The 22619-nt window shown below is 46.3% G+C and overlaps 2 protein-coding genes across 2 annotated transcripts in view; one reads left to right on the top strand and one right to left on the bottom strand.

Moving 5' to 3' along the window:
* Positions 1–649: 649 nt before the first annotated feature.
* On the bottom strand, positions 650–10717 carry FUCA2 (alpha-L-fucosidase 2). The gene is made up of 7 exons (XM_084262443.1): positions 10435–10717; positions 7540–7727; positions 5583–5922; positions 4814–5024; positions 3193–3383; positions 2386–2494; positions 650–988 (listed from the first exon to the last, which is right to left on the bottom strand). Exons 1-7 carry the CDS (start codon positions 10656–10658, stop codon positions 848–850), a joined length of 1404 nt encoding a protein of 467 aa, XP_084118569.1. The 5' UTR covers positions 10659–10717; the 3' UTR covers positions 650–847.
* A 3576-nt stretch (positions 10718–14293) lies between these two features.
* The window catches only part of PHACTR2 (phosphatase and actin regulator 2), a gene marked incomplete at its 5' end in the record, with an annotated part of 140842 nt that continues 132516 nt past the window's right edge, over positions 14294–22619 (top strand). The window contains one exon of the mRNA XM_084262404.1: positions 14294–14438. Coding sequence (XP_084118530.1) covers positions 14294–14438 — 145 coding nt within the window. The remainder of the gene's footprint in view (positions 14439–22619) is intronic.

Raw genomic sequence — 22619 nt, forward strand, 5'->3', positions numbered from 1 at the left:
GATGTGATGGATTTGGGAATGTTTCACATTGGATGCCCTCTACCCTCTGCTTAACACGCTGTCTCTCTGTCCAAGCTGAGGATCCCCAGCAACTCTTGATTATGGCTCCTCTTTACAAAAAGGCAGTACTGAAGTATATGTATGTTTGTTTAACAGTCCCCAGCAGGCCCCTGGTAACGGTGTATAAATAATAGCTGTAACCAAGTCAGCTCTAACTGTACAGAATTACACCCAACAGCATGCCAACCCTCCCCCTGTACTCCCCTCCCACTAACGGATGGAGTCGCTCAGCAGCAGGGACAGGTAAAACTTAATGATTTTCATGATGGGAAATGTAGCTATGAGCTCCCAACCCTTGTAGGACTGTTCTTGCAGACGTAGGGAAGCATGTATTCTTTTCTTCAAAACTGATTTATTTTTAACTCTGGTTTCAAACAGCATAGTGCATACAGCCTTACTGTGCCCTTCTGCAGAATTTAGCTTTCTTACATTAGAGGAGGCATACAGCTATACAGCTTCCTTCTGCACAGCTGTCTGATCTATTGCACGCTGCCTTGAGCTAGCTTTGCTTGTTCTCAGGGCTTTAAAAGTTGAGTGCCTGTTTTTTCCCTGCCCCCTTACCCCCCACCCCACCAGTTTGATGCCCAGTTTTCACCCAAGGTCAAAGAAAGCGTATGAAGAGAGTCAACCACCTCCTGCCAGGTGTCACCTGAGGTTTGTTCCATCCTTTAATAACAGCCAAGTTACTGACTGCTGCAGTCAAGCAAGTAAGAGTTAGAAACCAGCACTGGGAAACTGGGCAAAACATGGGCATTCCCTGGTCATCACAACTCCAGTAGCATCTGGCTCAGTTTATGTCAGTCAGCTGCAAAGTCCAGCCCCACTGACAGGGCAATTGCTGAGGCGTTAACTGAGGTAGAGCTATTACGATGCCTTTTCCTTCCAGTGCAACCCACTTCAGCGGTTCCTTGTATCCAATCAGCTTCACCTGAGAGAGAAACACACACCATCATTAGAGCAGTACCTCTTCAAGGCACACATGATTGCAAATTGACTAAAGGAATGTTGTTCCATGGCAACTTCACTATCCCATGATCTTTAAATGCCACTTACCAAGCAACTGAGCACATTAAAGGGAGTAGAAATAATACTTGCAAAGTAGGTATGTAAGTAATAAAGCTGCTGGGGCCTTGAGAAGTACTTGGGTCTGTAAATGGTACACAAACACCCTGTAGAAGCATTTGGGTCAGAGCAGGAGCCAGGTAAACACAGCCTGCAGCTCTGCATCACGTATGTCTGCAATGCCCGTCTCAACGCGGTGGAACAGCTGTGCGAACAGCGCTTCCTCCAGAGCGCAGCCAGGGGTCTCGGGACTAAGCTGACCTGAAGAACCCCCCAGTTAGAAACATGGAAACGGGTTGTGGAGAGGTGCTTACGCCAGCTGGAGAAATGCTGAGGTGTCTGCCCCTGAGGAACATGACTCTTGTGAACGTACAGGCTAGATGCCTCCAAAGCATTCAAGATGCATCCACATGATTTCTGACAGTACTCGTTCCTCCTCACCACAGAGCTGCCTGGGCAGTAATCAGATTATTTTCATGCAGAACTAACTAGTCCAGAAGAGATTCCAGAAACACACTTCATGCATTTCAGCAGCTAATGGACATCTGATGCATGACCCAGGACAGAGTTACACCAAAGCAAATCCCCACCTTAGATGCAAAGCATTCATACCAAGTCCTGAGCACCAGCTGGTCTGCTCTATAAATCTGCTTCCACTGGGATATGCTACTTGCCAGTGTAGGTATGGCAGCAGCATCCTCAGCTCCTGACTGCTGCCCACTCCAGGACACACATCGAGGGTCGCACTGACAGTGTTTAGCATCCCTGTTCTGTCTGCTCTCCCTTCGTGCAAGGCTTCGCCTTGAAGCTGCTGCACCATCACAGTGATGACAGTATCACCAAAGTCACAAGGATGGCTATTGATAAAGGTCATGTGGAGCTGGAGTCTACACAGGAAACAAAAGGGGTAGCAGGTTTTTTCCCCTGCTGCTTGCCCTTGCTCTATGACCCTTGGTTTGCAAGCTGAAACATCCCTGCAACAATCCAGCTGAACTTTGTTTGTTGGAGAAGAAACATCCCGCAGGGAGGACTATGACAAGAAGGTCCCAGAACAAAAACATTTTGCTGGGGCTCTTCCAACATGCTCTGTCCTAAGAGCTATGCATTCCCAAAGATGCCAGAAACTAAAATAAACCCTGGTGGAACATGACAAGTCCTGGAGGTGTTTCCCTTCAGAATATGTTCATTTCCTGCACCACATGTTAAGGGCCTCACTGTCCTGAAGGGGGGAAGTGGGGGTGTGTGGGAGGGGGTATCTTTTACCTGAGTTTCTCCAAGCTTAGCCTGTGGCTCACCAAGTTCCAAAGTACCAGAGACTGGCCAGTTCAGGAAGATGGCATTGACTTTGTTTTCTTCAGGGCTGAAGGTATACCTGGTTGGAACAGAAATGTGTGTCAGTTCTTCCTTGGAAACCTCATGAAGTGATTAGCAGATAGAGTGCTTTCAAGGCTGGAAAAAGAGATTTGAAGTCAGCATTAATTACATGTTCACACAACCATTTTGCAGACAATTTATACCCTTTAATAAAGTACTGTTCTGTGAAACTGTGTTCCAACAAACTAGAGGTAATGGAGATTACTGAAGAACTGAGTTCAGAGGTAAACATCAGTGGTAGCTTTAGCAAGCACAGAATAACTCCCTGCTGCTCAGCCACATAGGAAGTGGGTACTGGCAGGGCAGGGGGAATCATTAACAGATAACTGTGGGCTATACTCAGAAAACCAGGGTAATTTACACCTACACACAAGCATACACAGACATTCCACTGGAAAAAACAAAATCAAGACTGTATGACAATAACGATTCTGCCTGGAGTTACAATTTTTTATTGCTCTTGGAAGTGGTTTTACTGAACAGTCAACAGTTCAGCATTGCGGGGCTAAAGCCAGAGAGCCAAATATTACTGGAGACAGGAGTAAAAACACCCACTGAGGCAGGAAAAGAGGGTCAAAACCAAAGCCCTGATGGAGTGTTAAGGCATTACAGCAGCTGGGGTACACAGGCAGATAAAAGCCCAGAGACTGGTTGAATTTAGTGACTGTGCAGCCCAGGGCGAGCCGGCAGCCTTACCACACTTGCGGCGTGGCCGTGTCGTTCTGCGCCCTCCAGGGCCTTGTTCCGTAGATGGCGCCTCCATTGACGCTGAGCCAGGTGCCCATCTGCCTCAGGCGCTCCTCAAATATAACAGCGATGCGGCCGTCGTGAGTGGGCCCGATATTCATCAGGAGATTTCCTCCACAAGACACTGTTTCTGCAAGTTGCTGAAGTGTTTTTAAACACATGCACAGAACATATGGTTACAGCTGATGGGACCGTGTGCTGGAAGCTGCTTCTACAGCCAGACACGCTACTTCACAGCGACGCACCCGACGAGGTCCCTCCCTTACTGCTGCACGCTTGGACTTTGTCATCCCAACAGTCAATGCAAAATTTAAGCTCCCACAAAGCAAAGCTCTGCTGTCAATTTTTATGGCAGAAAACAGCCCAAAATACAATTTTGAACCAATACATCTGACTGAATCTACATTAGAAACAGAGCCTACAACTTTTTAACATTTTTACTTTCATGAGGGTTTTACCAAAGGACAGGTAGATGATTCCTCTGCATGAGGGGAGAAGAAGTCCCCTTCATTTTTACTGAGGCCAAGAGAAGCAGCTGCCTTCTGCTTCCTCTGTTTGATGCTCTCCCTATTTTACAGGGGCATCTGTGAAACATGAGGAAGCCTTCTACAGAGTCCATAAATACTTGTGTTCACATCCACACTGTCCTCCAGAGATTAGGGACTGAGGTGCACAAATCTGAAGAACAGACAATTGGAAATAAGCTACCAAAATAACTTAAACCTTGTGCCTCTGCAAAGAGGTTCCTGCAATTTGAAATTATCTTTTGCAAGGAGGTAGGAACAGATTTGCATTAAGCAACAATAACAATCAGTCTTTCCCTTGCTAGCTGAAGTTTGCAATTAAATACATTTATCTGAAAGATCGATCAGTCTCCCTTTCATTCAGTTTTCCTAAGCTTCAGGGTTTTTTTCAATACCTGAGATGAGCAAAGGGAATGGATGCTCTATTAACGCCAGCTGTCTGCATCAGCCAGTGTTTATCTGTATGTCTGTAATAACCACCTTTGCTTCTTCCTTTCAATGCAGTGGGATGAAAGGGAAGTTTCAAGACTATTAAGACTTAGAAAATGTTCCTAGCTAGAAGGGGGCAAAGACATAGTCTTTGACCAAGAGTTCAGAAACAGGAACTGTGAAACTGCAACTGTCTGCTTCACATCAGTTTAGAGGTGCAGTTACCAGGAAAACCTAGTAGAAAAGGTAATTATGCCTCCATGCCAATGAGTCTTTGCCCAGCTCCTCACAAGGAAAACAGTGTCTAAGAAACTGACTGAATTTCTACTAGCTGCTTTTTCAGTTAATCACATCTATAAAATTAGTAAGAATTACATGATATTCCATCCTGCCAGGGTTAGGTGGAAATGAACACAATTATTAATGCATTAATTCATTATCCAATTAAAATAGTATATTTTTTTCCTAAAAAAACATACAGAATGAAGTGTTACAGAATTAAATTCTGTATCTATTCTAAAAATAGATACAGAATGAAATTGAGATGTTGCATAGCATAATACAGTAATTGGGAGGGAGAATCAGAAGTTGCAGGCAACTCCTTTGTCCCACTGTACCTTCACCAAATCCTCGATTGTGAGGTAATCGCCAAGCTGTGCGTTCCTCCTGTACCCCCATGACCTCTTGTCAACAGTCATACAGTTCTCCCACTTGTGAGGGAGGAGGTGCCCGGGGTTGTACCGGTCACTGCAAGTGTAGAAGCCGCCGTGTGTACAGATGCTGCCAACTCCCCAGCGGTCGTTGGTCACAACTGTGTCCCGAACTGGACTGGGCACAGAGAAATTTGATGGGGTTTATTCTATAAAATGCAGTCACAGCCAGTGTAATCCCTTCCCACACACACCCTGCCCAGAAACTGACATTCAGGATAATTTCTGTACTAGTAATTTATTCCAATTAGATTAAGTGCAGTGTCAGGAATCCTGTTCTCATCATTTGCTAGTACAAGGTCCAGACTGGCATTTCTTTGGGAAATACGCTCCAGACTTTCACAGGAGGTCTGACAGAACTCAGCCTGCACTTCACAGCCACCGCTGGATGTCCGGGCTGCATTGGACCTGCACTCTGAAGTTATCCTGCTACCCTGCCTGTCTGCAAGGCAGGCACCACTTAGCCAAGAGTGTGATTAGGTAGAGGAGCCAATACTACTCTAACTGATTCCTTTGCAAATGTGGTTAAAAACCACGAAACAATCTTTTTTGTAAAGCAAGCTTTGATAGTTGTAGGGAAGACCTTCAGGACAATTAATACTTAGTTACAGGTTCCACAACATGTACAGAAAGAGAAGAATTTCAGGAAAGGAGTTAAACCAGCATCACTATGTACCTGTCATTATACAGCCAAGCCAGGAAACCAGTGCTGTTCCAGTAAGTATCTGGTGCATTTCCATCCCCATCAGACCAGATTATTTCTGGTTGGTACTTGGTCACAATTTCATAGAGTTCTGGTAATGATTTACTGGTTGGAAACCTTCTTGTCTGAAAGGCATTGGTGGCATCCTCAAGGAAGAGAGGATTAAACCATTCAAACAGGGAATGATATAACCCAAAGTGCAAGTCAGTCCTGTTTCTAACAGATGCTGCTAGTTCAGCCACAAGGTCTCGTTTTGGTCCCACATCAACAGCATTCCAGCTCCAAGAGTATTCGGACCCCCACAAAGTAAAGCCTGAAAAAAGACAAATCAAAGGTTAAGAAAGGGAAGTTGAAGAGGGGAAGTGACAGTTCCGCCTTCTAGAAAGTAGTTTGCAAGTGTGTTGCAAAAAATAAACACAAATTAGTAAAAATTATGTATGTAAATAATATTGTTATCATGGTATGCCCATAAGCTGCTTATGCCTGACAGCAGTCACACCATCACACCACCATGCCAGTACGTTTAGGCTGATTTTTAATACATACACATACACATTTATATTTTCCAGTTCTCTGCTGCTTAAGATAATTCCTTCTTAATTATTCACTCCATTTGTATGTCCTAATTAAATTAACCAAAAATACAGCGGCTTTCGAGGCATTTAGTTTTGCTAAATGCATCAGATGTGACCTGTGAATACACATCTCACCACCAGAAGATAAAGCACTTTCTCAGCTGCAGAATGCACAAGCCACCACTGGCATTCAAGGAGTATCCTCCTCCCTCCCATTTAGATCTTATGCAAATGTTTGGTTCTCATTTGCCCTGACACTGGTAACAGCTCAAATAACCACTCGGTACGTGTAGATAAGCAGAGTGCAAAACCCCCTGGAACAACTTAAAATATCAGCATTAAGTACTGCAGAGATCCAGCAATCCAGTGCTGCAGACTCCAACCACTGCCAGAGGAGCTCCACTCTCACCTTCAAACTGCTTTATGCTCATTGCCTATTAAACCTTGCATTACTTTGGCAAACTGGATACACGTGATTGTAATCGACTGGACAAACAGGCTAAAAATTCCTGCCCAAGGCTACAGGACAGACACAATGAATCATGGCTCTTTGGAAGTCACTGGGAATTACACCACAGGCATCATCAAGAACAAGATTTTATGTGTATCAGAGCTGAGATTAAACTTCACATGTTATGAGTTGCCAGTCGTGAACCCACAGCTCCCCAAAGACCAGCAGCATTCACTAGATGCACTGTCACATTACACCTCAGCATTTTACACTTTCTTTGCCACCATATTTCCTTCCAACCACTTCCTTGTTCTCTACTTTTCTCTGCAAAGCAGCTTACAATTACAGTGCCAAAAATCAACTGTTCCTGTAAAGTTACAGACCCAGTTCAAAGTTTTGGCTCAATTCTCTGCACCAGAAAGAGCTACACCTCACGTACATTTCTAACTCTGAAGCTGCCTCCTGGAACACACTCCTAAATTCCTTGGAGAAACCTATGGAGGTCATTAACCGCCTGTACACAGCAGCTCTCCATATGTTAAGCAGTGCAGAATTCATTTTTGTGGTTTCTTGAGCAATAAGCTGCACAACAATAAAAAATAAACTACAGCTACTGCAGGAGGCTCAGCTGACCCCACCACTTCAGGCTGTCTCACCTACAGCAAGAGAACACCAGCACAACCTACTTTTCCTCCTACGCCAGCTTCGTGGCCATGGCTTTTGCATAAGAGTCAGGAAAACGCACGCACATCTCTTGGGTGGTTTGTTTCCTCTTTGGCTGGGCTGGGGCAAGTAACGCTGCCTGGCTTCCTCTAGCCCTTTTAGCAGGCAGGAAAGTCACCTGAATTTTTCTTCTGTTGGCAGAAATGCAGCGATTACTAACGTTCACCAACCTTCCACTTACCTTCATGGTGTTTTGAAGTTAAGACAACGTATTTTGCACCTGAAGCCTTCAGAATATCTGCCCACTGGTTGGGATCAAAGAATTCTGCTGTAAACAGAGGCCCAAAATCTTCATAACTGAACCCAGGTGGATAATTTGCCTCCATAAATTTCACATAGGGCTCCCTCTTTTCCTTCTGCCAGTACCACCTGCAAAATACAAAGCAAAACATGTCTGCTGGCATGGTTTTAGACAAAGGAAAGAAAATTGAAATCATCAGCTCCTATTTCTGTTCACAGAGAGACACATGCACTGGAGGTACATGACACTGGCAATAAGACAAAATTACTTCAGAACAGTATTAATTGCCAAAGACGTTCTTTTCTCTGTCCTCTTTCCCCATGCTCTAGATCTTTCCAGCAATCCACTTCGGAAGGGTCCTAAGATTCTATTTGGAGGCATGAAACAAAGCAGTTACACTTTGAGAAAGCAAAAACAGCAGTCTTGTTCAGTACCCAAATCCCAAACACAGGTAGAGAGTCCATTTAACCCCACATACTTAGAAACACACCTATCTCCATCACAGGCCTAACGTGCAGGCACACATCTACCTACCGACCTACCAGTGCACACAGATTTAGGACCTGGAAGGTACAATGCTCCGATGATCTCTTTTTGCATCCCACCCAGCAAAAGCAGAGGCAGTTTCTATCCTGTGCTCCCCTGTAACACTGACCAGCATTGTCACTACTCTACTGGACTGGCCCACAGCAAGGCTTGGAGCTCCGCCCTGTGGTCTCAGGGTGGTCTCTCACCTTCATCATAGGCAGAGGTCGTAAATCGCCGACAGAACACTATTTATTTTCAAAGTGCTCCATCCCTTCCCTACCTACCAGTGAAAAAGGAGCCCCAGAAATAGTCCTTACGGCGGGAACAGCCGTATTGCTGGAGACCTTCTGACAACAACCTATGTTGTGACTGCTAAGTTACGGGAAAAGGGCCTGAAAGCATTCACCTTTCTGCAAAGTCCAGCAGCAAAAATCCTGCTGGGAAATTTAGGCACATATGGGGAAAAATCGACAGTGAAGGAACAGGCCAGAATCTCAATGTCTGAAAGGTGTTCCCCTCTCCCGTCCTGAGCTGGACTCTGACCTCAATTTTGTAAGACCACAGTAACCTATGGCTACTGTTGCAACCTTCCCAGAGTTCAGCATAAGCAAACACCTTCTCTGGAAGCCAATTAAGGGAAAAAAATCTAGAATAAAGCAGCTGAGCAACCTTCCTTGTTGAAAGAGTCTGGGGAAAAAAAACCACCACCAAAACCAGTAACAACCCAATGATCTAATTTTAACATATGTAATTGCATAAAGAAACAGGCAATATCCTCGCTTTGTCACATCATTTGCTAACAGGAGCTCTTCCACTCTGACAGGTTTAGATTTTAGAAACAATCTGACCAAGGCTGTGCCACAATGAGGGAAGAACAAGGACCTGGGTGAGATCAGAGTTTATGGCTTTCCATTTGAAGCTGTTACCACAGGACCTCGATCATCTGCCAGAAGGCACTGATGCAGCTTCACACCCACCCATGCCTAAGGATGGGAGGCTACAGGAATATAAATAACCACTTTGTCAACTACATTAGATGTACTTTTGGAGTTTTTGGAGTCTTTTAAGAGCAACAACAAAAACCAAATGCTTGATCCTGAATCTGTGCACCACTATCACAGCACTAGACTCAAGAGTAAGGCGTGAACCTAAGGCTAGCTTCCCACTTACTGGTAATTTATTAGTAAACAAGAGTCAACATTTTAAAAAACTCTGAACATGACTATGAAAACACTGTCCAAAATACTGTCAGAAACCAGTGTGTTTTTTCTACCTACGTTGGTTGGTTTTATGGACATTGCATTTAAGGTTTACTTTGACACAGAGCTGCTGGTATCTTCATGTTATAAAAGATAATGCCACTCACTTGAAGGCATACAGGAAGTATTTGGTATGACATGGGAAGGAAGTAGGAAAAAAACTCTTACAGCAGAAGGGCCTGAGCCAGTGATCACTCACAAACCAAAGGTTTTATTCAGCTGTCGAATTAGAATTATTTGAAGGATCAGAGTTTTAGGTTCTCTTGAATGGAAATTACATTTTAATAAACATTATAATAAGAAAACCATCAACAGCACAAAACATGCACAAGAAAACTACAGGACAAGCAAGGCAGTGATGGAGGGGGCGACGGACTCTTGTGCTCCCCACAGACAGAGCTCTGGCCAGAGCTGTGCAAGGCTTCTCCAGAGGCTGGGAGACACCCGGTGCCCGTCCCCACAGAGCCCGGGGCGAGATCCTCCGTCCATCTCTCCGTCACGGCCCTGGAGAGGTCTCCCTGCCACTCAACCATCGCCTGCTTGGCCGAGGCTGCGGAAAGCACATCGAATTTCAGCGCTGCAGGCCCTCTGCTTGACTTGGCCAGCTCCAGAGCTTGAGGGCTGGGCAGGCAAGACGGTCAGACATACCAGAAGCACATCAAACCCGGCCTCCTTTGTGAATGGCGCCACAGAGTCCGTGGTTTCCCTGACCGGCCCCGGGTAGGATTAACCCGCACCCCACCCGCCTCAGCTCCAGGGTCAGCCTGCAGAGAGGCTTTAGCCCTCACCCCGACTCTGGGGGATGTCATCAACCCAACTCCGCCTGCCCGAAGAGCTGCTCGCCAAGCTAACCCTCGGATCGCTGCCACGACCCATACGCAGCGGCTATCTCGGTGCGACCCCCCCAGCAGTCCCACAGGGGCCACGCCCGGGGCTGCCGGAGCATAACGGGGCTGCGGGGCGCCGCCGCTGGGTAGGTCCGCGGGCCGGGCCAAGCGGGCCACTGCGGTAGACGGGACGGGGTCCAGAGCCAGGCCGGGGAGCTCACCAGAACCACTCGCTGCCGAAGCTGGGCACCGAGAACACGCCCCAGTGGATGAAGACGCCAAACTTCGCCTCGTCAAACCAGGCAGGCAGCGGCCGGGAGTCCAGCGAGCTCCAGGTGGGCTCGTAGCGGGGCTGCCCGCCGCCGCCCGGAGGCTGCGCCGCCCGTAGCCCCAGCACCAGAAGCAGCCCCAGCAGCAGCGCGGCCCGCCCGTACGGGCCCGACATGGCGGCGGGCTGCGGGAAGGAGGCCTCTCGGAGCGGCGCTACACGGCCGCGCAGGGTTAAGCCGCTGGCCCAGGGCGAGGGGACACGGAGGCGGGGAGGGGGGGGCGGGCTGGGCCGGGGCACAAGGCGAGCTCGGACTCGCCCCGCCCTGATCTGCCCCAGCCCGCCGCCCTCCGGCCGCAGCGTAGCCTGACTCTTCCGCCTGCAGGTGAAGGGCTCCGGCTCAGCCCCTCCCAACACTCAGCCCCGCCGTGCCCCGGCAGCGCTTCGTCCTTCCACAGCTGCTGTGGGTCTCGTCCCCATCGATGTTGTTTTATGTGGCTGCTCGATCACAAATTGTCTCCTGGGTTTCGGGGTTTGAAGAAAAGGAGGTATACGAATTCCTTGGCCGACATCGCGCCGTGCTCCTCCCCTCCTCTGGCCGCCTCGGGGCCTGGCCGCCACAGCCCGAGCTTGCTTCGCCCTGCGGGGTTCCTCACTGGAGAAGGCACCGGCCCTTCTTCAGCGCTTCCCTGAAAGCTGTCTGCCGGGCCCTGGTGGATCTGCTGCCCGATCCAGGGCTGAGTCTTGGATCTGTAGCTGGGGTCTGCTTCAGAGGTGACCTTGGTGAGCTGCTGGTTTCGCCCTTCTCACCTGCGTCCAACCACAGACTCAGCATCCCTTCTCTTCCTGAGAAGGACAGGATGTCACATTTATTGCCCTGCAGCTCCTTCCAGCCCACTTGTACATGATGATTTCCAGGGTAGAGAGGTGCCCCAAAGCCTCTCCAGGAAAGATTTCCTTGGCTATTAGAATGGCTTTGGAGGAAGCCTGGGCTGAAGCTGCCTCTCTTCAGTAGGTGACACTTTGCATGTGGTTCACAGTTGGCAGACACATACTTTAAAAGATGAATCTCCCAGCATCTTTGTAGCCCATGCTGGTGCTTTTCCTGTCTTTCTGGATGTCTGCCTGAATTGTGTACTTCTGCATCAGAGCCTAGCAGCCACAGACAGACAGCCTTTGTGAAATTTGGTCTCACCAGAAAACACTAATTTTGCAAAATCTTCACCATGAATGATTTTTTTTTTTTTTTGCCAGTCTCATCAGAACAGTTGAAAATGTATGAGCAGGCAACTGAATTAATCTCCACCTGGGAAGGACGTATATTTTACTGCTGTTCTATGGAAACCGAACTTCAGTTTCCGGAGCCATTGACCACAGCTTTACCTTTCATCCAAAAATATCTAAAGGGCTGTGAAAATGGGAAGTACATAATTTTTAATACTTTCATTTATACTTCTTGATGATCATATTAAGTTACAGGCTGATAAAAACCATTGTGACTTCCATGGTATCATTCTTTCTGACTGACTCTTCACATTGCTCTGATTTACAAAAGCACTTTGATATCACAATAGGAGCCTCTTATCTCCTCTACATTCAGTGTTGACCTAGTTTCTCCATGTCTTCTTTTACCTTCACGCCTTTAGATGTCACTTTTCTTCTCAAAAGGAATCCTTAAACACCTTTGACCTCTCTCTATGGTATCTTCTCTAGTTTATCTTTGGATTTCTTCGTGTTCTCCTTTTCCTTTTGATCACACCAAAGGATTGCAGACACCGAGCAGCTCCTTAGTGTGGGAATTTTTAAATAGACTCTCTGAAGCTTACTCTGTGCAGCACACAAGAGTTACAACTGCCCTGTAGCTCAAAATGCTTTGAAGGAAAAATTATTTTAGAAAAGCTCAGGGGGCTCGGGGGTCTGACCCAGGACCCATCAACCATGCCATGCAGGACCTGCCATCAGCTTTCGTGAGCAGGAACTGTGCATTTCAATAATGAACTCGACCACATCCTTAAATTAAAAGAAAAAAAAGTTCAGTAAATGGCAGCCATGAGTAGTACACTTCTGATTAAGGCATAATAAACAGGTTCAGTAAATGTCAGCAGCCCACACAAGCACAACTACGGAAATCTCCAGTGAGGGAAAAGGTCCTCTGTGTAGCATCTGCAACGGTGCAAGCTGCACAGGGTAAATATTAAAAATAGCTCACTGTAAGACTAGGTGGGTAACGCAAGGGCAGTGTCTGCGACTGCGGGAAGCTGGGAGAGCCCGGGTGCAGCCTGCCTGCCTGCTGACACGGGAGCTGCCCTCGCAGGAGGGTCGGTAGGCATGGAAGCTCCCTGCTGTGCCCCGCCAGGAGAAGGCCCTGCCTCTCGCTGCAGCACGGTCCCGCTGGGAAAACTCTCCGCAGCTAGGGAAAGAGCAGGTTGGTCTGTCAGCAGAGTGAAGAGGGAGAGGAAATAAGGAAGGCAGTTCCCTGGGAGATGCCGAGCAGAAAAGACCTTTTGACCTGACTAATGGCTGACATATGAGACTCATGTGCTGGATCGATTGCTTGGGCAAAGGATGCCTGGGACGTATGACTGCTGAGACAACCACAAAACCACTGCTCCTGGGAAGCTGCACGGGGCTTGGCATCGAGAGGAGGGCACTTGGTTGCTTGGTGGGAACCAGAGGCCAGTAATGGAATTTCACATGGATGTGTTTCAGACTTGAGAGTGTTTGATTCGGAGCCAGGGAGTGGTACTTGCTATAATGTTTTCATGCAGCCTGAATGGGACTTTAGTGTTTTGTAGCTAGATGATGTGGCACTGGATGCGTTAAAAACGCAGGGTGAAGCCCTGGCTTTGCCATTGTGTCAGTGGCTTCAGGGCAATGAGGATTTAATAAAACAACTTGCCTCTAAAAAAGCAGTGAGCTCATTAAAAAGCCTTTTTAAAGCGAATTGTATTCTGAAATCCTATCTGTAAAGCAAACACCAGAAAATGAAGCCACAGGGCTTGATTTTGCTTTTGCTAAACTTGGTGTGACTCCTGCTTCTGATCTGAAAGGCAGGAGTGTCTTCCTCCCAAAGCGTTGAGTCACACGGGCATAAAACTAGTTGTGAAAAGCCTCTTGCCTGCAACCCAAGGCTGAAGAAAGCCGCTGGGGGGGGGGGGGGGAGGGGGGGGGGAGGGGGGGGGGAGGGGGTCGGGGCGGGCGGGTGATGGAGGAGGGGGAGAGCAGGAGATTTGACTCATCGCCCTCGCCGCTCGGGTGCAGGGGTGCGATGCCTTGTGCAACCTCCCGGCTTCGCGGGGGACGGGACGGGGGCGGAGGGAGGGCGCCCTGTTACAGAAAACAGAAGTGATGGCGGCTCGGTCGCCCGGCTCTTTTTAAACTGATGCTCTTTTTTATTATGTTTTATTTTCTTTTTCTGAGAGTTGGAAATGACGGGAGTTGGAGCCCGAAGACACACGAGGGGGGGGAGGGGGGGGGGACCGGGGGGGGCGGGGAAGTGGGATGTGTGTACAGATGCAAGGAGGGAGGGGACGCGGGGGAACCTCCTTTATTGCATCTGCACACACCCCACTCCCGTCTCCCCTCACTCACCCCCCACCCTCGCGCCCCTTGCTTTGCTCTTGTGCAAACACAAAACTTGGGTTCCGCCAGACCCAAAATCCCCGTCGCCGTCCCGGTGGGACGGCCCCGCTCCGGCGGGGCGGTCGGAGTCGAGGGGCGGCTCTTCCTCTGCAAACTTTCCCTTTCCCCTCCCTCGCCGGTTCTCTCCCTCCTCGCCTCTCCTCCCTGCCCCTCTCGGCTCCCCGGCGGCGATGGCTGAGAGGTTGGGGAGCACCGGGGCGGCACCGCTGCCCTCCTGGTCCTTGCCCGGTCCCCGCGGCCGCTCCCAAAGCGATATCTCCTCCTTCTCCGCCTTCCGGAGAACCTGCCTGCTCCGGTCCAACGTGGGTGGCTCAGGTAAGGGGGAGGGAGGGAAGGGTCCTTGTGTCCGAGCTCCCTCCGAGCCGAGCTGAAAGTGGGGAATTTGGGAAAAGACATCCTCCTTCACACCCTGCCCTGCCCTCCCTGGGACTGTCTTCTCTCGGGGGACAAAGTGGGAGTCCCTGTTTTATGGGGTGCTTGAGCTACTCCTCGAGATGATGTTCGTCAGGTTCCCAGCTTTTCACACCGACGCTTGCAGGTTGAAGTGAACCCCAGTAAATGAAGAAGATGATGATGTGCGCCAAGTTCCTGAGCGTTCATACCCGTGTTTTCAGCTTTAAATGAACCCCAGTAAAGCCCTGGGTACCCACTCATTTGTTAAGCACCTCTGACTGCAAGGGCAGAAAAGCCTCAGGAAGGCTTCAGGGTCTATTATGGGGCCATCAAAACTCCTCATCCAACCGCTTCACACGTTGTGTTAGGATTTTACCTTGTGCATTTCCATCGCCTTCGGGTTTTATGTTGCCAGGTGAGGCAAAAGCCCCTGTGAGTCAGTATCCCACCTTTGGGAGCTATCCACGGAAATTGACAGGGGATGATTTGGGTGGAAACTGGCCCTTTGGCATGGAGTAGCCTTCCCGCAGGGCTCGGGATAGCTTTGATACGTAACATGAGGCAAAGTGAGGGCCTGAGTTTACAGTGCAGATATTTGAAAGTGGACAAAGTAAAATAAATAAATACTCAGATCAGCTATTCCTTACTCAGGCTGTTTCCTGAGGCTGGGTATTAAGGGAAATGACATTTTGGTCTCCATACTGCTGAGCAGATTTGGAATACGTGTGCTTATCTGGTTGCAAACCAGCGCTGCTCTGTTGACTGAAACAAGAGTGTAGGCACCTACCTCCCTGGCAGTGTAGGTATTTCAGATGCACTTGCACACTCTACTGCACAGAGGCAGCCATGAACTGCAATTCCATCAGGGAAGCTCCAAAGTATACTGAGGGACCTCCTCAGTGCTGAGGCATAAGTAGGACAGCAGAGTGTATGGTTGGGTCTGCGATGGACCATAATGTCTTCTTATGTTTGCTCCTCAGGGAGTGTTAAGATGAACCAGACTGTTTGTTCAGGGAGGTTCAAACACACAGCTCTGCCTGCCTGATGAGGAGAGGGGGACTCAAAGCTGGCTTAGTCGCACAGACACAAGTAGATTCAGCTTGTGGGGCCAGAAGCTGCAAGAAAAACTGACTATGCGCCATTTTCTGCTGGTTTTTCTGTTCTACCATTTTCTGTGGCTACTTAAAAAGTACATGGAAGGACATTTGGGACGGGGAGGAGGTTCCAGTGTTTTTTTCCAAATCAGAAAGGGCTACTTTTAGGTGTAAGGTGTATTTCAGCACCATCTGGAAGAGTGCTGCATGAACAATGCCCTGTGACCTGATGTGTACAGAAAATGCCTTAACCTGGATGCAGAGTGATCGCACAGAGGTTGACAAGGTTGCCTATGTCACCATTAGACTATGTTGGTTGTTGGCTTAACTACAAAGACTACTAACAATGAGCTGCATTCATTAGAAGAGACTGGAAAATCAAGTGGAGGTAAAATGATGGTGTTTTCTAAGATTTATTGTTATTTGTAATTTCTTACACACAAAATTTAGGCCTCCCTGTTGCCCTACTTGATTTTTCAATTTTGAGGATGTGCTTCCTGCCAGCAAGTGACAAGAGGTTTTATTTTTTTTAAATTTCTTTTCTTTCATTCTGTATTTCTCCAATGCTGCTTCCTGTATTTTTTTTCCAGCTGCTCATTGGGCACAACAAAAACACTTACATGCTGTCACACAACTGTTGATTCCCTCTTTAAAAAGGAAAGTATGCATTAAAGATGCAAAGCTGCTTAATTTTTAATGTGGTGGTTAGAGAATTGTTTTTATACTGAGATGCCATTAAAATAGCCTGCTTTTTCCTTCCCCTGATAACCTGGAGAACAACTATAATAGGGACAGAAAGGTGAAGCACTTGGGGAAACAATATGAGCCGCCTTATTGTTTTGGCTTCTACTCTTTCTCTAGTTGTACCATTCAACTAGTTTAAAGTAGGTCACTCATTTACATCAGATGTTACCTGTGCTCCAGCTCCTCCATTTAGAAAAGAACAATTTGCATTTTAAATAACCTACAAAATGTTTGCTTGCTGCCATGTTCCTGGAGTGATTCACTGGCAACTGTTGAAGTCACTAGTTGCAGTTTCTGTTGCATATTTGCCTTCGCTTTCTAGATCTTGATGCCAGCCGTGCTGAGAAGAGGGTATTGTCTCCTTGCACTCCATCAGTGAGGGGTCAATCCCCTACAGACAGTCCGCCCTGTCACTTATTTTACCACCTCCTGATCTGCCACTCTCAGGGCGGGATCTGTTAAGAGGCAGTATTGGTAGAGACCCTCCAGGCTAAGGGGAAGTATAATAGCCTTTCTAAAAGCAGCTTGGCTGTGGCTCATAAAACGCATCTGTCTGTTGTTCTAGATCAGAACTGCATGTATCTTGGTAGCAGAGCGGGGTGGTCCCCTCCTCTCCCCGTGTCTATGCTGACTGTGCTTTCTTACCCCCACTCCTTCCTCTGCTGTTACTATATGCTGAACATAGCGACTTCCTGGTACCGCTCTGCAGCATCTTATTTCAGCAGCTGTGGTCCAGCTAGTGACAACGTTATGTTTCCAATTTTTTTCTTCTCAAAGCAGTTATTTTCTTTTAGGGTTAGTGAGAGATTACTGAACTTCCCTCTCTGGGCTGTCACCTCACTTGTCACTGTATCAGGCCTTTACCTTCCAACTTTTTCTTTACTTCTAGTAAGGCCCCGGGAGGAGTAAGGTGATCCTCATCACAAGTAAGGGTGGCATGATCTAGAATTTGATTTAAACCCTGAAAAAGTGTAATGGCAGTGCAGTTCAGAGCCTCTGTGGCAGGTATAGCCTGTACATCACTTCAACATCGTGGTATGCCCCACCTGACAGCTGACTGCCTTGCCAGAGCTTCTCAGGGAGATTGGTGAAGGAAAACATATTCTCCGAAAATTTGTTTTCAGAAAACAGGCACTTGAAGAATGCTGCTTGAATGACATCCCTTTGAGCAGACTTCCACTTTTAGGGACTAGATTTACACCAGTCTCAGAGGTGGATCAATAAAGCAGAGTTTCTTGGTTTGGCCAGCATCAGTAGGGACTGAACTGCATCTGAAACAAAGTCCCTGTTCAAATGCTTCCCCAGAGCTGCTCTGCAACCTAGCTTTGATGGCTCTGGGGCTGAGGGCAGCTCTTGGTGCGAGTGGTGAGCCCTGGGGTGCAGCGTAGAGGGGGGATGCTGCTGTTTCAGCCGCCTTTGCACTCCGGTTGCGAAGCGGCGCCGGCGGCTCTGTTTGCGACAGCCCTCAGGCAGCAACCTCAGCTACTGCAGTGCCCGTTATCTATCTACATGTCCACCTAGCAAACTGTTTTCAGTTTGCTCTCTTGTTAGTGTTGTGGGTTTTGCTGTACAGCCTTGCATTTTGTTCTGAAGGTGGTGAGGTTTGTGGTGAGGCACATCTTGGTGAAAAGGGAACTGTGTTGCTCAGACCAGAAGTCAAAAAAACACCCATTTCTCCACTCCAGGATTGACACTGTCATATTTTTGCAGTTCCTCTCGAGTTCTTGCTCTTTAGCAAGAAGTAGAAGTTTTAGATAATTTGTGCCACTGCTAAGAACATACCTTTCAGGTACAGAGGTGAGCTCCTCACACATGTTTCCATTCCTTTCATGCTTTTTTTCCATGTCTTTCTGCTAACAGACAAAATAACACTACCCTGAGAACTCAGTCAGCTATTCATCAGTACATCAGGCTACAGCCCAGATGCTGGCTTGCATCAGAGAGTGAAAGGCTGAGTGCAGTTTACAGCCCTGCCTCAATACTTGTACATCCCAGGGTTATTTTGGGGCTTTTTGACTAGCAAAGTGGTCTTTCAAAGGTTAATTTTTTTCAAAATGATAATGAGTAACAGCTACAATGCCGTCTGCTGCTGATCCCAGAATAAGGTGAGTGAAAGGATGGCTTAAAATCACCCACTTCATCAAAGAGTTAGGGAAGCTTTCGTGTAGTGATCAGAGCACCAGAGTGACTGGTTTTGGATAGGAAGAAAGTCGATGATTTTTTTGAACTTACCTGAGCTTTTCATGATCAGAGCGGTCCACTTAGCAAACTTGACAAATGTCTGATTCTTTCTTAAAGGGACAAATTTTCTGGGTGATACAAAGGAAAAAAAATTTACAGCTGAAGGTATTTTAGATCTAAAAAGAGTGAAACCCAAAATGCACTTACTCCAGACAATTACTTCGTTATCTGGGAGCATGGAACCTAGGGGAAATGGTAAATTTTGTGTTGGTACGTAGGTAACTGTTGAGGTTCAATACCTGTATTTCCCTCTCTATCTCTATTCATGTTTCCCAAAATGGTGACAGATTCCAGTTTCTTGGATCTGATTTCCATATACACCAAGCAGGGGTCCTACCCAAATCTACGGGAGTTGAGTTCAGTGGTTGTGAAGAAGGCATCAGATGTGCTTTGAGACAGCAGTCAAAGAAGGTGGAGTTTTTCAGTCATTAGATGGAGGTGAGGGGAGAGCAGCCTCATGATGTGGAAGAACATTCATAGCTAAAGCAGCTGGGTTCGGTACATTATATGAAAACATGTGAGTTATGGGAAACATGATTGCCCTTTGTATCAAACAGGATTTGTCTGCAACATAAATCGAAGTACAGAACTTTGCAAGAAGCCTAAGGCAGATAATTTGGGGTAGAATACTATAGTAGAAGTTGGGACAAATCATCGCTGTGGGTTTAGAAACTAAACTCAACACAACTGATGTTTCCAAGAGTTAGTGTATCCTGTCCCTAACTGTAGTAAAATTACTGTCTGTAGTAAAATTTTTCCATCAGTTTGAAAATTTGAACTCTCAGGAAGCATAACCACATGAAATTTGACATGTAGAATGGAAGCATCTACTTCTCTGTAACAAACTGGAAACACACTTGGACCATCATCCCACAATGTTAAATGTTATTCCAGTCATCCTTACATGTAACTTGTAGTTACATAAGGGTGTGGAGGAAAAAAAATGCAGGAATCATATAACATTTTGTACTGTGTACACTGATACGGTCTAAGTTTGCCTGAAAGCTGGTTTGGTTTGAAAGATGAGATGGGCGTGCAGGAAAGAAGTGAGTGCCAGGATATAGTCAGCCATTTCTAACATGAGTTTATGTCGTAATGCATAGGAAATAAGAGTCTGCCTGGTTTTTACTGGCCTGTAAGAAATTATTCCACACCAACTCCTGCAAAGTAAGTGGGGTAGGTTCTGGGTATTAGCCCAGCCTGATGAAATGTGAAAGGGGGAACACGGGGAGTGCTATAGTTTACAAATACTAACTGTGCACACTATGTGTTACTAACACATGACATGTGTTACTTACACATGACCCAGTTTTTGGGACAACAACTTTACAATCCAATATTCAGACTTGGGCTCAGGCTTAAAAAACAAAAGTAGTAATAATCTTTGTAGTTGGCTAAACAGAAAGTGTACTGCAAACATTTGCAGAGAGGATTTCATATGCATTTTGCAGCAGCTGATTAGTAGCTGACTGTGCGATCTGTTCAGCGTTTTGCTACTGTGTGTGCTTTAGCTTCTCAAGACCCTTTGGCATTTAGCATTTCCTGCTGGTGTGTGGCTTCTAGCAAGTAACCATTTAATATCAGACTGCACGTTGAGTATGAAGCCCGAAGGAGTGTTCTAAAGAGTAGCTGAAGAAGACTTTTTATTCCTTCTCTTGCTTAATGTAAACAACTTGTTCCAAAAAAGCGTTTGTTTTAGTTTTAAAACCTAAACATTTCATCAGTCAAATCCACTGTTAGCATAAATCATTGACCCTTCTTCCACACTCCCCTGCCTCCTGCTCTTTTTTACCACTACTTCATGAAAAAGCAGGTGCTATTTAAGATCAAGGGGCTGGGTATAGTTGGCAGGTTTTTTAAAGATTGGTGGAGAATTTACATTTTTACGTATTTTTACTTTTTGAAATCAGAATCCGTTCAGTGCCAGAAATCTTGTAGGATTTCTGTTTTCAGTAACACTAGTATTGGTTTTGCTTCTGAATTTTTAGTGGCACTCACTGAATATGTTTTAGAATAAGACCCAGATACCTTCAGTGGTAATCTTTTCTTCTGTTTTTTTTTTTTTGTCTTTATTTTCTGCTAGCATTTTAGGTAGCCTGTTGCTATTTTTAACAGATGCCAGAGTTAGGTTTTCTTAGGTACAAACCAAGTGGCACATAAGGAAAAATATCTAGAAGTAAACAGAAAATCCTGACTTTGATGTTCTGAGTTCAATCAATTTTCACTTCACCTGTGGAAGTATCAGTCTTAAAATCCACAACAAGGGATGCTCAAGCTTTTCATTCACGTGGAAAAAACTATGATGTTCCTGAAACACAAGCAGAGTTTGCAGACAGTCAGCACTCGGTGGTGAGCTCAGAAAACTTGTTCCCCATCATGGGGTTTTGATGCAGAACTGGACTTTTAGCGTGCTGTATAAATTCTAAGAGAAGCCACTACGTGTTGTGTCTGCCCTACTCTCAGGTAGAGGACTTTATAATGAAGTGGAGCTAAAGAGCAGCTTAAACTGTGGCATGCTTTGGTGGTAAGACACTTTCTTGCCTCCTCTCATCTCTATCGCTTCTTCTGTGTTTCTGGCACATTCTGGATTGCCCTTCCCAATTATTATGTTGTCGTTAAAACAGCTTTTCTACATTCAGAGAAATGGAGGGTTGAACTGTGGTGGGGCTGGGGGGGAAATGTGGAGGAGGAAGCCTTCTACCAGAGGTGGACACGTGGTGACTCTTCACACGCTAAAATACTGTGTGTAAACGGCTTCTATTTGAAATAACAGCCATGTTTTCTACCAAATGTCTTATTTTTCAGAAAATGTGGCCTTTGATGGTTATTTTTAATGAGACGTATTTTACAGCTCTCCTCACATTGTTTAACATTGGCACAATATACAGTATCGAGAGGAATAACTTGTTTGGGGAGAGCAGGCTCCTGTGACAAGCAGTTAATTTGTCTGCCCCTTCAACTTCAGCCTCACACACAAATTTGGTTGGCTCCCACTTGGGGAATCTGGCCAGCTGCACTGTACCACATGCTATTCCTGTTAGCTGGATGCATCAGTCAGTAGCTCATTTTTGCCACCTTTGCCCAAGTCGTTCCTATCCAAACTACACTGGAAATAAAAGGCACTCATCTCTTACTTCCTTTCACCTTCTCCCCACTCTTTCCCTCCTCTCTTCCTTCCTAATCTCTTTTCTATATTCTCCACAGCTTCCAATACATGTTATATATATTGTGCTGACAGCCTACATACCATGTTCCATGATCCTCTTGTCTAGGTCTGGATGGGAATTTGTTTCGGTTGTGTCCTGCCCCTTCAAGTCTGATGATGCACTGAGATGTGAGTGGATGAGGAACCAGCAAACAGTTTATTTTCTGACTGTCACAGGGAGATAAAGGTCAGAGTTTGGACAGGACAAGCAGAGATTAATTCAGTTTTAGGAATTCATTGGGAAGGGGGAAAAAAGTCTTTAAATAATTAAAAAAATAAAAGGATTGCAAAATGCTAGGAATGGAGAAAGCCTTCAGAGCCTTTTTAAGACAAAGCTTGGCACAGTGGTGAGGATCAAGAAAAGGCTGAACTCTGGCATGATCCCTGTATTATTTAAAGTTATTAGGTTATTTGCAGTTTCTTTAAATATAGATGTATCCCAATGAAATAAGAGTTTTGTAAAAATGAACACTTTTTTGTAGAAACAATCCTGATTTTAGTCAGAAGAAATATTTGTCAAAAATTGAAAATGGCAATTTGTCACTTAAAAAAATAGTCTAAGGGGTTTAGAAATTTTCATCCTATGAAAATTTGATATGGGGAGACTTTTTCCTTCTAACTTAGGAAACAGGAACAGGAACAAAGGCAGCAGAGAAGTGGCAGAATTTCCGTGGCGCGGGAAACTAAGGATCTAATCCTCTAACACGGGATTACTCTGAGGCACCCCATCCATCTTTACAGGGCAGTGTAACCACTGCCACTTTGGTTATCATTTGCTATCAAATGCCTTCTTGAGAGAATAAGGATGTTCAATGTTTC

Source organism: Gallinula chloropus, assembly GCF_964237585.1.
Source record: "Gallinula chloropus genome assembly, chromosome: 3".
Taxonomy (NCBI): Eukaryota; Metazoa; Chordata; class Aves; order Gruiformes; family Rallidae; genus Gallinula; species Gallinula chloropus.